At 59.6% G+C, this 14107-nt stretch overlaps 1 protein-coding gene across 2 annotated transcripts; it reads left to right on the forward strand.

Annotated features, from left to right (window-relative positions):
* Positions 1–5679: 5679 nt before the first annotated feature.
* On the forward strand, positions 5680–13353 carry SSTR2 (somatostatin receptor 2). 2 transcript variants are annotated; one of them, XM_069799373.1, is made up of 2 exons: positions 5680–5873; positions 6343–13353. In XM_069799373.1, the coding sequence occupies exon 2, from the start codon at positions 6425–6427 to the stop codon at positions 7538–7540; it is 1116 nt and encodes a 371-aa protein (XP_069655474.1). In that variant the 5' UTR covers positions 5680–5873; positions 6343–6424; the 3' UTR covers positions 7541–13353. The 2 variants fall into 2 exon arrangements, with proteins under 2 accessions (XP_069655474.1, XP_069655475.1); XM_069799374.1 differs by having other exon boundaries at positions 6364–13353.
* Positions 13354–14107: the final 754 nt, after the last annotated feature.

Consider the following 14107-nt stretch of genomic DNA (forward strand, 5'->3'; position numbering starts at 1 on the left):
GACCTGGAGTCCCTAAAATGCCTTTTAAAAGACAAAAGGGGCACAAATTCTTGTGCAAACTCTCTTATTAAGGTGCGTGAGACCCTGCAAGGGGCAGCACCGCTAGTCCCGGCACTGGGGAGCCCTGAGGCTGCTGGGCAGCCAGGACTCAAATCCCTTTGTTTTTTTGCAATAAAACTCCTTAGCTATGTCTGGGGTAGCTGTGGCAGGCAGAAGGTGCAGGGAGACAGATCCCAGCACAGCCATGACCACCGGCACCGCAGGCTGAGGCGGGTTTGGAGGTGCCCCAGACGTGCCGTTCGCCCGGCACAGCAAGCGGGGTCCCCGTGGTCCTGCCCTGCGTCCCTTTTGCGCAGGCTGGGCTCACGGCCGGGCTCTTTCCCAACGCAAATCCATCCATGCCAAGCTGGGGCGGTGGACGGAGCCAGCCTGGACCCGCACCAAAGCGGCTGCGGAGTCGAGGGAACGAGGACGTGGAGAGACATCCCAGAGGACAGGGCACGGGAGCAGCACAGCACCCGCAGGCAGGGGCACGCCATCTCCATCCCATGAGCTTAATGTCACCTATTAGTCATAGGGCACAAAGCGACAGCTTTATGCTTCTCCGCTGGCTTTAGGCCCGCCGTGAGAGACACGATGGACCCGGTGCAAGGCTGGGGGAGCGCAGAGTGCTGCCGGCACTGAACTACGACCCGCGGCTGCTTTGAACAGGAGGGGATGGATGCGAGCACCAGCGGATCGGCGCGTGCTGTAACTAACCCTGGCATTTCAAGCTGGTGCAGGAAGCCTGACTGCCAAACGCGGAGTGCTGTTAAGTCCCGATTTAATGCGCACGACCCTCCAACAAGCCAGGCACAGCAGGGAGAGGCACGGGCAGGAGCAGAGATTTCAGTCTGTGGTTGCCAAAGGCTCATTAGCTTCAGGGGTTTAGCGATATGATTCACGGGGAACGTGTGCGGCAGGTTTCACTGCAGTCCAGCCCCGGTACCCTCGACAGAGATCAATAAACTAATTACAGAGGCAAATAACAGCAGGGCGGGAATGGGAGAGGCGGGAGCGGAAGGAAGGACCTGTCTGCAGGGAGGTCTGGCAAGAGCAAGAGGCAGTCCCCAGGGAAGGAGCCGAATTCGGAGGGTGCGAGTCTCCCCCGGCAGAGCCTTCATCCCGCCGGGGCTGCAGAGAAGCCTGCATCCCGTGGGGTCTGGATGCTGTGGGGCATGGAGGGATGCTTCTGCCCGCCTTGGCTGCAGGTGAAGGTGCCAGCACCTCTCCCTCCCCATCAATCACCGCTGCAGACACTGCCCGATTAGATCACATCGTCTGGCAGCAACCAGCCTGGTTCTGCCCTGCCTCAGGGGTACGGGGAGACAGTCCAGGCCTGTTTGTCCAGCTAATTAGCAGAAAGCAAAGCCTCCCCTCCATTCCAGGCATCCCTGTCATTAAGCCAGGCAGCCTCCAGCCGGGTGTCAGCAGAGCCACCAAAGCCGCTCGTGGCTGTTGGGCTGGAGATGGGAAGGGAAAGGGCAAGGAAAGGGGATTGCCACCCAAAACGCCCACGGGAGGGGAAACACCACAGTCATCTCTGCCTGTGCTGGCCCTGTCCCTACAGCCACGGGGGACAGCGGGGTCCCTCCAAGGGCAGCATGCTGGGGAGGAGGAGCGGGCTTGGGCACGCGTGGCATCTCTTCGCTCCCTGCAAACGTCCTTCCCACCACGCCATGGGACACTGCAGCTGGGCACCCAGAGGAAAGGAGATGAGAGGAAGCTTTAACCCCCAGGGACCTGTCCCCCCAGCACAAACAGAGTCCAGAGCGATGACCCAGCATTTTTGCCATCAGTCATTAACAGAGATAACGGGAGAGACCAGCAGAAGGGCCGGAATACTCCTGAGGACAGCAATGGGCAGGGCTCAGACAGGCAGGGCATGCGCGGGGACCCCATGGCACCCACTTGGGACCCGAAAGTGGGTGACTGGCCCCACGTACCCCCATCTCTCCCCCAGCAGCGCGGCATGGCTGCAGGTGAGTGGGGCACAGGAGGAGCAAGCTGCGGGGCAAGCTGCGCTCAGGAGCAAATCCTTCCCCTCCTGACTGCTGGGGAGCGGCAGCTGCCTCCCAGTTCCCCCAGTTCCCTTCCGCCATCTCACAGCACAGATCAGAAAGCCCCACTGGTCCAACACAGCCTCCTTCATTCCTGCAAAATGCTGGAGATCTCGCTGCCTCCCTTCCACGTATCGGGGAGAAAGGCCAGCTCACCCTACCCCTCCATTGGCAACCAAACCCCCAGCTCCTTACAACACTGATTTCCAGGACAGGGGTCGAAAGAGCTGTTTTCCACAGGGACTCTTGCAGAACAGCTGGGAATGGATGGCAGGAAACTTGGAAGGACTTTAAAAACTGCTTTGTGGTCACGTAATCCCCATGCCCCTCTCCCATGGGTTATATCGGCCATCGAAGCCGTGTGGGAAGAGGCCATGCATTTCTCCTACATCCAGCCCTGCCAGTAAATTGCTTTTCAGCAGAGTGGATGCTTCCCAGGCTAAAGGACAAAGAGGAGTTTATCTGCCAGCACCAAACCAGCTGCTGGGGTACAATGTCTCTCCGAACCAGGGACCACCCAGAGATACAGATCAGACTCCACACTGGGCTTTAATTCAACCCTAAATCTAAGCAGAATAAAAAAAATATCTTCAAAAGGCTCAAGCACGGCTTCCCGATTCAGCTAACTGGTGCTGCACTCCTCACTGGACGGCTATCAGCTCAGATCAGCCCCTTAATACACACCGGCCTATCGTTTCATTAGTTTGGGGTTTTTTATAATGAAGATCAGATCTGGCTCTAGCCAAACAATCTTGCTGGCTGAATTCACACAGCTCCCTGGCCCCTGCATCCAACACCAGCCTCCCACGGAGGTGAAAGCGAAGGGCAGAGGGTGGCTGAAGCCCTGATGCTCAGCAGACAGCCCTGTGGCTGGCAGTTGGCACACTGGGATCCCCGCGCTCGCCCTGTCCCGGCTGTCTGCCATTCCAGCCTGCCGGCACAGCGGGAAAACGATGCTCAGCACCACACTGGGTGCTGGGAGAAACTGCTGCGAGCCCAGGCTGAGGGCTAGTCTCGGTGCCGGGGCGAGGGGGGACCCCAGTACACCGACCTGCTACGAGCAAAGCTTGCCGACCGCAGGGGCTGAATGCCGAGGGACCCCAGGGAGGGATGTGGCAGCATCACCTATTCAGGGGAGAAATTCAAGGAGGCAGCGCTGGAAATGTGCACAGCAAAGCTTTATACTGCCCTTCTGGCTGCCGATGTGGCTTTGAGGGAACGGCACGGTCAGGGCATCCCTCCTGGGCACAGGAACCAGCCGAGAGAGGATAAAACAACTGTAAAAATGTCACAAGGCATCAAAACCCTCTCCTGTGTGACACCGGTGTGCCGCATTCCTTCCTCCCCGCTGTCGGGGAACATCTCTGCTCTGCCTGCACCTCTGCCTTTGTTTCCAGCAGGCAGAGCATGGTGGCTGTCCCTGGGTCCCTGTGCAGGCACCCTGCCCGGAGCAGCATCCCAGGGAGCTGCCCTCAGGGCTTGCGCAGGTGACACGCAACGGGATACACGAACCCCAGCGGAGACCCGATCCCTCATCCACATCAGCCAAACCATCTTCTTCCCTATCTTCCCTCCTCACACACTTTTACTGGGACATTAATTTCCACATCATTTATTTCGGGAGAAGCTTTTTCCAGCCTCATAAAGATTTTTGAGGATGATCACGATTCTCACTTGTGCTCCAGGACCCGGTGTCTTCAGATCCACCTTGGGAAGTGGATGGCTAAGTGCAAATGAGAACCTCCCAGCCCCTCTTGTCGCAATCAGCAGCCTCACTCTGGGCTCTTTGTTCCAAGTCACTCTTAATTTCCTGCTTTCTATTGTCTCTTTGATAAGTGATGGAAGGGGCGGGGGGCGAGGGGGGAGGAATAGCTATTATTTAATTGCTTTCAAGATCTCAAACAAACCAGAGCAGAGGTTATCTCCCCCAAACCTCTCTTTTTTGGTCTTCCTCCTCCAGTCGTCGTTACTGGGTAACAGCAGAGGGAGAGGCTGTGGCAGTAGCCACCTGTACTGTGCAAGTCCCCAGAGACCCCAAAGCTGTGGGTAATCACCGCATCACCTTCCCACCTCTCCCAGGCTGTGCCAAGCCAGCAAGGACATGCCTTACCTTGCCTTGCCTTTGGTGGCAAGGTGTGAAATCCTGGGGGCAAGGTACTCCCAGCTTCCCAGGAGACTTTGGGGCTCTCAGACACCTCGTGGGGGTGTCCAGCTGGGGTCACACAGCGTGGCCATCGCGCTGCCATTGCCCTGCCTTGTTCCTCCCCTGTGGTGGCCCTGGAGACATCAGAAGCCGAGCCCTTTGCACCAACGCTGGAACCAAAACATGGAGAATCAGCTTCTGCAGCAGGAGCCAGGCAGTAAGGCTAAGCCAGTGCAAGGAGGATGAAGGAGCTGAGGGACGCGTGGGGTCCTGTGGGGTCCCTTCTGCTGGAAGCTCCGTGGAGCCAGGCAGGTCCCGCCACACTGTGGGGTGGATTGAGGTCCCTGCACCCCCACTGCCAGCTGCACAGCACCCCCAGCACACGCCCCTGGGACTCCCTCTGAGCCCCTGGGTTTGGGCACCCTTCATCATACACCAACAGCCTCTGTAAGCAGGAGAGGCTCCGCTCCCAGGTGCAAAGCCTGGGAATGCACGGCCGGCCGGACCTCTAGGAGCAGCACCCAGAGCCGCAGGCAGCTGAGGTGCCCTGCTTGGCTCCCTGGGTGCTGGCAAGGGCAGTGGGCGCAGCAGGGCAGGAGGCAGGGTGGGCACTGCAGGGTGAGTGCAGCAGGACGGGCAAAGCAAGGCAGGGTGGGCAGAGGAGGGTGGGCAGAGGAGGGAAGAGAAGGGCAGAGTGGGGTGGGCAGAGGAGGGTAGAGCAGGGTGGGCAGAGGAGGGAAGAGCAGGGTAGAGGAGGGTAGAGCAGGGTGGGCAGAGGAGGGTAGAGAAGGGTGGGTAGAGAAGGGTGGGCAGAGGAGGGTGGGTAGAGGAGGGAAGAGAAGGGTAGAGTGGGGTAGGCAGAGGAGGGCAGAGCAGGGTGGGCAGAGGAGGGAAGAGCAGGGTAGAGGAGGGAAGAGCAGGGTGGGCAGAGGAGGGTGGGCAGAGGAGGGAAGAGCAGGGTAGAGGAGGGTAGAGCAGGGTGGGCAGAGGAGGGTGGGCAGAGGAGGGAAGAGCAGGGTAGAGGAGGGTAGAGCAGGGTGGGCAGAGGAGGGAAGAGCAGGGTAGAGGAGGGTAGAGCAGGGTGGGCAGAGGAGGGTGGGCAGAGGAGGGTAGAGAAGGGTGGGTAGAGAAGGGTGGGCAGAGGAGGGTGGGTAGAGGAGGGAAGAGAAGGGTAGAGTGGGGTAGGCAGAGGAGGGCAGAGCAGGGTGGGCAGAGGAGGGAAGAGCAGGGTAGAGGAGGGAAGAGCAGGGTGGGCAGAGGAGGGTGGGCAGAGGAGGGAAGAGCAGGGTAGAGGAGGGTAGAGCAGGGTGGGCAGAGGAGGGAAGAGCAGGGTAGAGGAGGGTAGAGCAGGGTGGGCAGAGGAGGGTGGGCAGAGGAGGGTAGAGAAAGGTGGGCAGCGGAGGGTGGGCAGCCGCGGTCAGGGCTGTCCCCGCCCCGGTCCCGCAGAGCCGCCCCGCGCGGGGCGGGGCGCAGCCGGTGCGCTGGGTCCAGCGGCGGAGCCGCGCCGGGGACGGCGGGTGCGCGGAGCGGAGCGGAGCGGTGCGGAGCCGAGCCGAGCCGAGCCGAGCCGAGCCGAGCCGAGCCGGCGCCTCCCCGCTGCCCACCGGGCCGGGGCGCGGAGGCGGGAGCAGGTGAGCGGGGCTGGGGGGCTGCAGCGGCGGGGAGCGGAGGGATGGGGACCGGGAAGGGGGAGGGAGGTGGGTGCTGCTCCCCCAAACCCCGAGCTCACGGTCCACGGGAGAGGTCCGGGCTCGGGGTGCCGGTCCCGGCTCGGGCGGTGGCCGGGAAGGGAAAGGAGGGGGGCTGGCACCCCGCCGAAAGGCAAGGCGAGGGGGAAAGGTTTTTTCCCCCCGGCGCTCAGTGCTCCGGGAGTCAGTCACACCTACCGGGGACTCACCGGTTGGATTTTAGGGAGTCGTAAGGATTCCGGTATCGCCAGAGTCAGGAGGAGCTGTGGTGTGTCCAGGGCAGGCTGCTCGGCACTGCGGGAGGGGGTTTGGGGAAAGCCCCGCCGGGGACCATCTCTCCCACGGACCCTGGCAGCAGGTTGGGCAAATCCTCCCCAGGAATCCCTTCATTTCTATTTATTCTGATTTCTAGAATCTTCTCGTCTATCCCCAGAGCAAGGGAAGATGACATCGCGGCTCCTCTGAACCAGCAGTGCCCGGGGACCAGCAGAGCCATGGAGCTGGAGTACGAGCTGCCCAACGCCACCGCGTTCTGGTTCTCCCCGGCTTCCCCTTTTGACAACTTCTCTGTAGATGCGCCCACCAACACGTCGCAGAATGCCACAGGACAGCACTTCGACCTGACCAGCAACGCCATCCTCACCTTCATCTACTTCGTGGTCTGCATCATAGGGCTGTGCGGCAACACGCTGGTGATATACGTCATCCTTTGTTATGCCAAGATGAAGACCATCACCAACATCTACATCCTCAACCTGGCCATCGCAGACGAGCTGTTCATGCTCGGTCTGCCCTTCCTGGCCATGCAGGTCGCCCTGGTACACTGGCCCTTTGGCAAAGCCATCTGCAGAATCGTCATGACGGTGGATGGGATCAACCAGTTCACCAGTATCTTCTGCTTGACGGTTATGAGCATTGACCGGTACCTGGCTGTCGTCCATCCCATTAAATCTGCCAAGTGGAGGCGGCCCAGGACAGCCAAAATGATCAGCGTAGCTGTCTGGGGCGTCTCCCTGTTGGTGATCATGCCCATCATGATTTATGCTGGGGTGCAACATAATCACGGCAGGAGTAGCTGCACCATCATCTGGCCGGGAGAGTCGGGTGCCTGGTACACGGGCTTCATCATCTACACCTTCATCCTGGGCTTCCTGGTGCCTCTCACCATTATCTGCCTTTGCTACTTGTTCATCATTATCAAAGTCAAGTCCTCGGGCATCAGAGTGGGCTCCTCCAAGAGGAAAAAGTCCGAGAAGAAAGTCACCAGGATGGTCTCCATCGTGGTTGCCGTCTTCATCTTCTGCTGGCTCCCTTTCTACATCTTTAACGTCTCCTCAGTCTCTGTCCTGATCGTGCCCACGCCTGTCCTCAAGGGCATGTTCGACTTTGTCGTGGTCCTCAGTTACGCCAACAGCTGCGCCAACCCCATCCTTTACGCCTTCTTGTCCGACAACTTCAAGAAGAGCTTTCAGAATGTCCTCTGCTTGGTGAAGGTCAGTGGCATGGACGAGGCGGACCGGAGCGACAGCAAGCAGGACAAATCCAGGCTCAATGAGACCACAGAAACCCAAAGGACCCTGCTCAATGGTGACCTGCAGACGAGCATCTGAGAGGACAGCGGGGTTGTCCTTCCTTCGCTCTCCTCTCCCCACTTGCTCCCAACTGCAGCAGGGTGGTGGCACGCACGGAGTCAGGGCAGGAGTGCCAGTTTAGGGGACGGTGGTGCGCACACCGACGGGCGGCGGGCATCCTCAGCTGGGCTCCTCCTGAGCTGCTGGCAGGTTGGCTTTCAAGTGCTGGGAAGGGTACGGTTCAAGAAGAGCTGCCTCGCCAGGAAAACAAAGACAACTCGTAGCAATGCAGTGCATTTCAACACCAAAGTGCCACCGTGGGCCACAGGTATGGCCGGGGTGGCTCCGCTGGCTTCCCTGGTGTTACCCTTGGGGCTGGTTGGCTTTGGGTGCTTTGCCCCAGAACAGGCGCTTGCTTGCACGTGGACACACACACGCAGCGGGGTGACCTCAGGAGGAGCCGAGGACACGAGTGTGTGCCAATATGTGTGCCACAACAGAGATGCACTGTCTTATAGCAAAGACCTGGTGGGAGCTCCCCAGAGAGTCCGAGCGTGCTCCCACAGTCACCCTCCCCAAGGAGACAAGGATATTTGGGGTTGCATTTTGTCCAGCTTATAAGTTACTCCATCGCCTCGCCGCTGCTCTTTGATTGCATCGTTTGCAACAGCCACCCTGCCCAGGGGTGGCACGCCAGGAGGGAGGTGGCTGCCCTGTGGAAAAGCAGCTCTGCCGTCCCGACAGCCCGTCTGGTCCCGCCACGCTCCTACCCTGCCTCCTCCGGCCCCACCGTCACCTGCTGCAGGAGAGCCCCTTCCCTCCTCCTGCCGTGACATCGCCTGCCTGCGGGTTTTCTCCTCGGATGAAGGATTTCCCCCTTTTCCCTCCCAAGTAGCCGCTGCCCCTCCTGCCGCCCGCATCTGCTCACGGGTCCATCCCAGGCTGCGCCAGCAGCCGAGATCACCGCTCTCCCCGGCGAGCCACGGCTGGGCTGGCTGAGCAGCCACGGCACGATCGCCTGGCACCAGTCCCTGGTGGGAAATCCCTGGAAGCATTTAAGCAGCAGCAACACACCGGGGGTTTGGAGCACCCTGGCATGGGCTGCGGCACATCCAGCTGCCAACAGCTCCTGCACCTGGGTGAGACCTGGGCTTGTCCTACCCCTGCCGCAGCTCCGAGGATCGCTGGGACTGGGACTGCTGGCCCCAATGCGCGTGGTGAGCAAGCATCGACCGGCTGCCGGTGACGCCTGCCCTGCTCCTTCCAGGCAAGTCACGGAGGAAGGGATGATGGAGAGGATGAGGGGACGGGAGGTGGGGGGTGCTGGGACTTGGCCCCGAGCCTCATCCAAGCTGAGGGGACCAGGCAGAGCAGACGACAGGGCTTCTAGCACCAAGGCATGAGGAAGAGCAGGGCAGCACACATCCAGCCCCCACTGGTCCCTCTCCTGCACTGCAGTGCAGGAAAGGGGGGACACAGGGTGCAGTCCACAGTGTGAGGGGTGGTGGGTCTGGCCCGGCATCCGCTCCATTTATCTTCTCAAGACCGTCCCGGAGGGCTCAGCTCTGTCCCTGGCTGCCCTTCCAGCTCAGCACACAAACCCCAGGCTCGGGAGCCCTGAGTGCCTGCTCCTGCCCCAGCAAAGCCACCGTCCTCAGCCAGCGCAGCAGGAGCACAAGGGAAAGCCCAGGGGAGAGGGAGAAGTACCATCTTCCTGCCAGAGCAGTTTCTGTGCCAGAGGCCACATTCTGTTCACAGGCTCTTGCTCCAAAGCTGAGCCGTGGGAACGCAGCAGTTTAGATGGAGAAAACAGCCACGTCTCACTCACCCTCCCCTTTCCCATCCCACCCTGGTGTCCCCACACCAGCCCCATCACCGGCAGACGTGGAGCCTTCACCTTGCACTACAAGCAATGAGGAGGCGAGGATGAGCATTGCCCACAAGGGGCTGCCCGCTTTGGGGTGCCGCCTTGCTCAGCCCCGTACCCCCAATTGATGCTCCAAGAGCACCAGCTCTGGGAGAAGTTTTCCTGTGGCTCTTCCTGGCCCCTGCAGCGAGTCCCTGCCCGGGTCATCACACATCCCTCTGTGCCACCCCAGCATCCCCCACCAGCCCCCCAAAAAGGGCTCAGTGCCAGGCTCGATGCCTGCTCCCTGGCACAGTTCTTTTGGACGCCAGCTCCAGCACAGCAGCACTGGCACTGGGGACACATCGGCGCAGGGCTTGGGGGCTTTCTGCGGGGCAAAGCAGAGCATTGTCAGCATTTATTTGCTTTTAACTGTTTACTGCTCCTCTGAGGAACGTGTGTCTGCGTTCAAGTGCTCGGAGGCACCGCGTGGGCTCAGCGCTGAGCGGGCACCTGCCCGTACCCTCGCTGCCTGCGCCAGGCTGTGCAGGCAGCTGCTCACCAAGCGCATGCCCGCACCGGCTTCATTAAGGGAAGTAAAGCTGAACCAGGGCTCTGAGACAGCGCAGGCTGCCCTGCTGATGCTGCAGGAATTAAAACACAAGCAGCGTATCACACTACAGTGAAATATTGCATGGTGATGGCCAGGCCCGGTGCAGCCGGAGCCTGGAGCCTTCTGTTAGGATAAGGCTTCAATGTCATAGCTGCAGTGATGCATCAGCGGGGCTTTGGATATTTCATATTTGGTGGGCGGTGAAGGAGTTATTTGTGTGGAAAGCGGGGGAGGCAATGGGGAGGGGCGCGCGCTGGGCCCCCTGCCCATCATGGGAGCTGATATTCATGCCCCCCAGAACTCACCTGCAGCAGGGTCAGACCCAGACCTGCCGGCGGCCAGCTTCTCCCCGGTCCTGTCCATGCAAGCCCTGCTGCCAACACCCCGACTGATGGTGAGGGGAGATGCCTGTTCCCGGCCGCACATCCATGGGAGTCTCCAGCAGGAGCCCCCAGCTGGGAGCATCTCCTCTCTGTGCTGGTTTAATGTTGAAAATACAGAAAGCCTGGCTTTCTAGCCCTGGGAAGGACCCATGCCCAGCACTACATGTGCCCATGATATTTCTGGCAGCTCAGAGCAGTGCAAGGGGGCTGTGATCTGAAATATCCCATTCCCCCTCTTTGCACCCAGAGGCTGTCTTGGGCTAGGGATAACGGGGCTGCAAGTGAGGAGCAAGGGGTACAGGGGGGCTGCCACTGATGTCCCAAAGGCCACCAAGGTGGGATGCTGCAGGGCAGGAACACGAGGCAGCTCCCAGGGGCTGCCAGGGCACCCCACGGCCACCCTGCTGCAGTTTACCCCAGGGGAAAGAGCAGGCAAGTGAAATGTGCTGCCTTGGTGCTCACAGTGAAATCAGCAAAATAAAACCTTCTGCTGGTTCATTGCTGACTAATAAACAGCAGCGCTGTTGCTGCTGCAAGTAACAAAGTTTTCCTTCCCAGCCATTTGATTTTAGTGGGAACTTGACCTCATACTGGATCTGTTCTGAAAAGCCTCGCAGGACTGCTGGCAGCATAGTGAGAAATCTCTCCCGGTTATTGCAGAGCGAATAGGCTGATCCTGCAAGTACTGGAGTGGCTCCGCTGCTACTTCACACACAGACTGTCCCCGGGCAAGAGAGATTAATTACAGCTCCCGCCTGCCCGGCTAGAGCAGCAGGAGCAGATTTATCACAAATTGGAGGTGATGGGAAGCAGAGACCTGTGTGTCCCATAGAGCTCCGCTGTATGCCAGGGGCACAGATCCGGCCCCACGCTCCTTGGAGCAGGGCTGGGGCTGGTTGCTTTGCTGCGGGTCTGCATGCACAACAGCACTGCCTCGGCTGCGGCTGTCACCAGCGGTGGGGCTGTGACCGGGGGGGGTTTGTAGTGGGTCATGCTGGCAAGAGAATGCCAGTCCCAGCACCTGCGTGGCCCCCCCTAAGCCCATGAGAAACCAGCTCCCCTTCCCCTCCCTGCCACTGGCTTCCCCCTACGCAGACGAGGGACCCCAGCAAAGCCAAGGGTGGGCTCTGCAGCATTCCCAAGCCCCTGCAGGATTGACCTGTGTGGAGACATCCTTGATGTCCCTGCTTCCTCAGCACTTGGGGTCCAGGGACACAAAGCCTGGTGCTGTGGCTGGGCTGAGCATCGCCCCAGGCACGCTTCCGACCATGCCCACCTCGGACCGAGCCCGGCTCCCAACGCTGTGATGGCCAGTGCCTTCCACCCCCCACCCCCCCCCGGAGCTTGATAGCCAAACCCCGCTCTGATGGGCAGGGAGAGGCTGGGTTTGGACCTGGAGCCTTCCTATTGCATCTCTACAGCTCCTCATACCAGCACCAAAGCTGCCTTGGACTTCTTTAAGATAATGATCTCCTAATGAACCACACTGTCGTGTCTCTGGAGGGCTTCCTGACTCTCTGTCCCAACGGAAAGAGCCTTGTCTTTGACGGAGACTCCATGGTCCCTTCCCTCCCAGACCTGCACAGATGCAGGTGGTCTCGTCGGCAGTCATGCAGCCAGCAATCCCCAGCCAGCTCCATCCCCTGCAATGAGAGCTCCCAGACTCCAGATCCGTGCCCCTACTTTAGAGTGGGGCTCGATTCTCATATCTCTGGGGGTTGTTTCAGCCCTTGCTGTGAACGAGCTGATTTCAAACCGCTCACGGAGAGTCTCCATCCCCTCTGCCAGGGCTGCACCAGCCGCACGCCCTGCCCAGGGCTGCTCAAAGGGGGAATTGGCAGCAAGGCATGAGCGAAGGGCACAGCAGACCCCAAACTGGCCTTCCTGCTACTAAGTCTGAAACAAGAGCTGCTGCTTCCCGACCCAAGGACGCGTCTGCGCTTCCCTGCCAGCCTCCACGCGTGCCTCCTGCTAGATTTCAGCCCTTTCCCTGCTTGCTCCAGGACCTGGACTGCAAAAAGCCAGGGCAGGACAGCCAGGCTGCAGCTGCAGTTCAGGGGAAACCAGCCTCAAGCCGTGTCCCAACCAGGAGATGACGAGGGACTCAAAGCCTGAGCACCCCTGCCATCCCACCCCCACGTGGCACAGCCAGGAGGAGGGAAGGGGTGGGTGATTGTACATATATGTATATACTGGATGTGCCAGCAAAAGGTTTTATTATACCGACACTGTAGAGACACTCTGCAGCCCCTGTTTTGCTGTGGCTGCTGGAGCAGCCCCTCCCTGTGCACGCAGGAGCAAGTTGGAGCCGGCCCCTCAGGGGTCCCTTGGGTCCCCCTCACCCTCCCCGTGTGCCGTGGGGCTGGTGGCACTGTGCACGAGCCAGGAGGGACCATGGAGGGTGATCCCGCATTGACAAGTGACTTCTGCAGGGCAAGGGAAGGCGAGCTTTAGCCTCTACTAAACACAAGAGTCCTTCCCTACCAAGCCGGGGGCTGTAGCGATCCGGGGGTCTTCCCCCCGCCCCCACCAGCAGCACTGCACCACACTGCCCACCTCCTGTACATACACTCCTCTGTATCTATAGCTGTGCTCTGTATAGTGTGCGTGGGTCTGGTGTATGACACATTGTGACTGGAACACGCCAGAGAGCGTTTCTCTAAGTCTTGCTTTCCTCCGTAGCAATTGTTTCTCGGTGTCTCGGTGTGGAACTAAGCCTTCCTGCGGCGAAGGCTCCTGACTGCCACGGTCTGTGCTATGGGGAGGGAGTTGTGGATGGGGTGGGAGGGAAGTAAAAGAGTTTTCCTACAGTTTCTGACTCTGTGTGCGTGTGTCGGAGTTGGGTGGGAGCAGTGGGATATAACCCAGGCTTGGATTCATCCCTGGGAGGAGAAGAGGCACCGACCCTGGAGTCCCACCAAGGAACGACTCGTACTCAGTCCCTCTCCCAAAAAAACAGTTCTTCATCACATCCATCTCCCTGCATCCATCTCCCTGTTGGTGAGCAACACACCTGGTTCTTCACTGGCGGGATGGTCTCAGTTTCAGAGGGTCCATGCAGCAGGAGAGCTGCGTTTGCCCAAAAACCCCACAAAATCACTCCCCAGCCAGCACAGACTTGGGACACTGAGTTACAGTACATCTGTGCCAGCGTCAACCCCTAAACTAGATGGGTCACAGATGAAGCAAAACCACAAATCGCTCTTCAAGTAAAAGGGGTCACGGAAACTCGGTCTGAACAGCTGGACAGGAGAAGCTTCTCTTCCCAAGATGGGAACACCTCCAGGCAGGTTTTGATGAGATCAGGGCATGTCAAGTGCCATTGCTGGAGGTTTAATCAGCTGGAGAGACCAGCAGCGGGAGGCGGTGCTTAGAGAAGAGGTACATTACGGGGGAAACACACCGATGTAAAGAAACTGGCTCTGCTATAAACCAAAAGTTCGGCTCTGACCAGCTGCACAGGCCAGCTTCGCCATCAACATTTTCCATGCAAATAAACCCCTTCACTCCAAAACACCTATGATGTTTTCCTTCTCCCCCCCACCCCAATTTGCAACACAAACAGGGTTTTATAGGATTTGAATACAACCTCTACCAGCAAAGCCTCAACAGCCTCTCCCCCAAGACCACACGCTCTGGTTACACCAGCATCTCCCGTGGAGCTGGATGCTCTCCTGCCCAGCGGAGGCAAGCAGCCCCGCAGGCAGCCATGCCCCTGGAGATCTGCTCTCGCAGGGGAGCAGCAGATAGCTGGGGCAGGATTT

This window comes from Haliaeetus albicilla, chromosome 12 (assembly GCF_947461875.1).
Source record: "Haliaeetus albicilla chromosome 12, bHalAlb1.1, whole genome shotgun sequence".
Lineage (NCBI taxonomy): Eukaryota > Metazoa > Chordata > Aves > Accipitriformes > Accipitridae > Haliaeetus > Haliaeetus albicilla.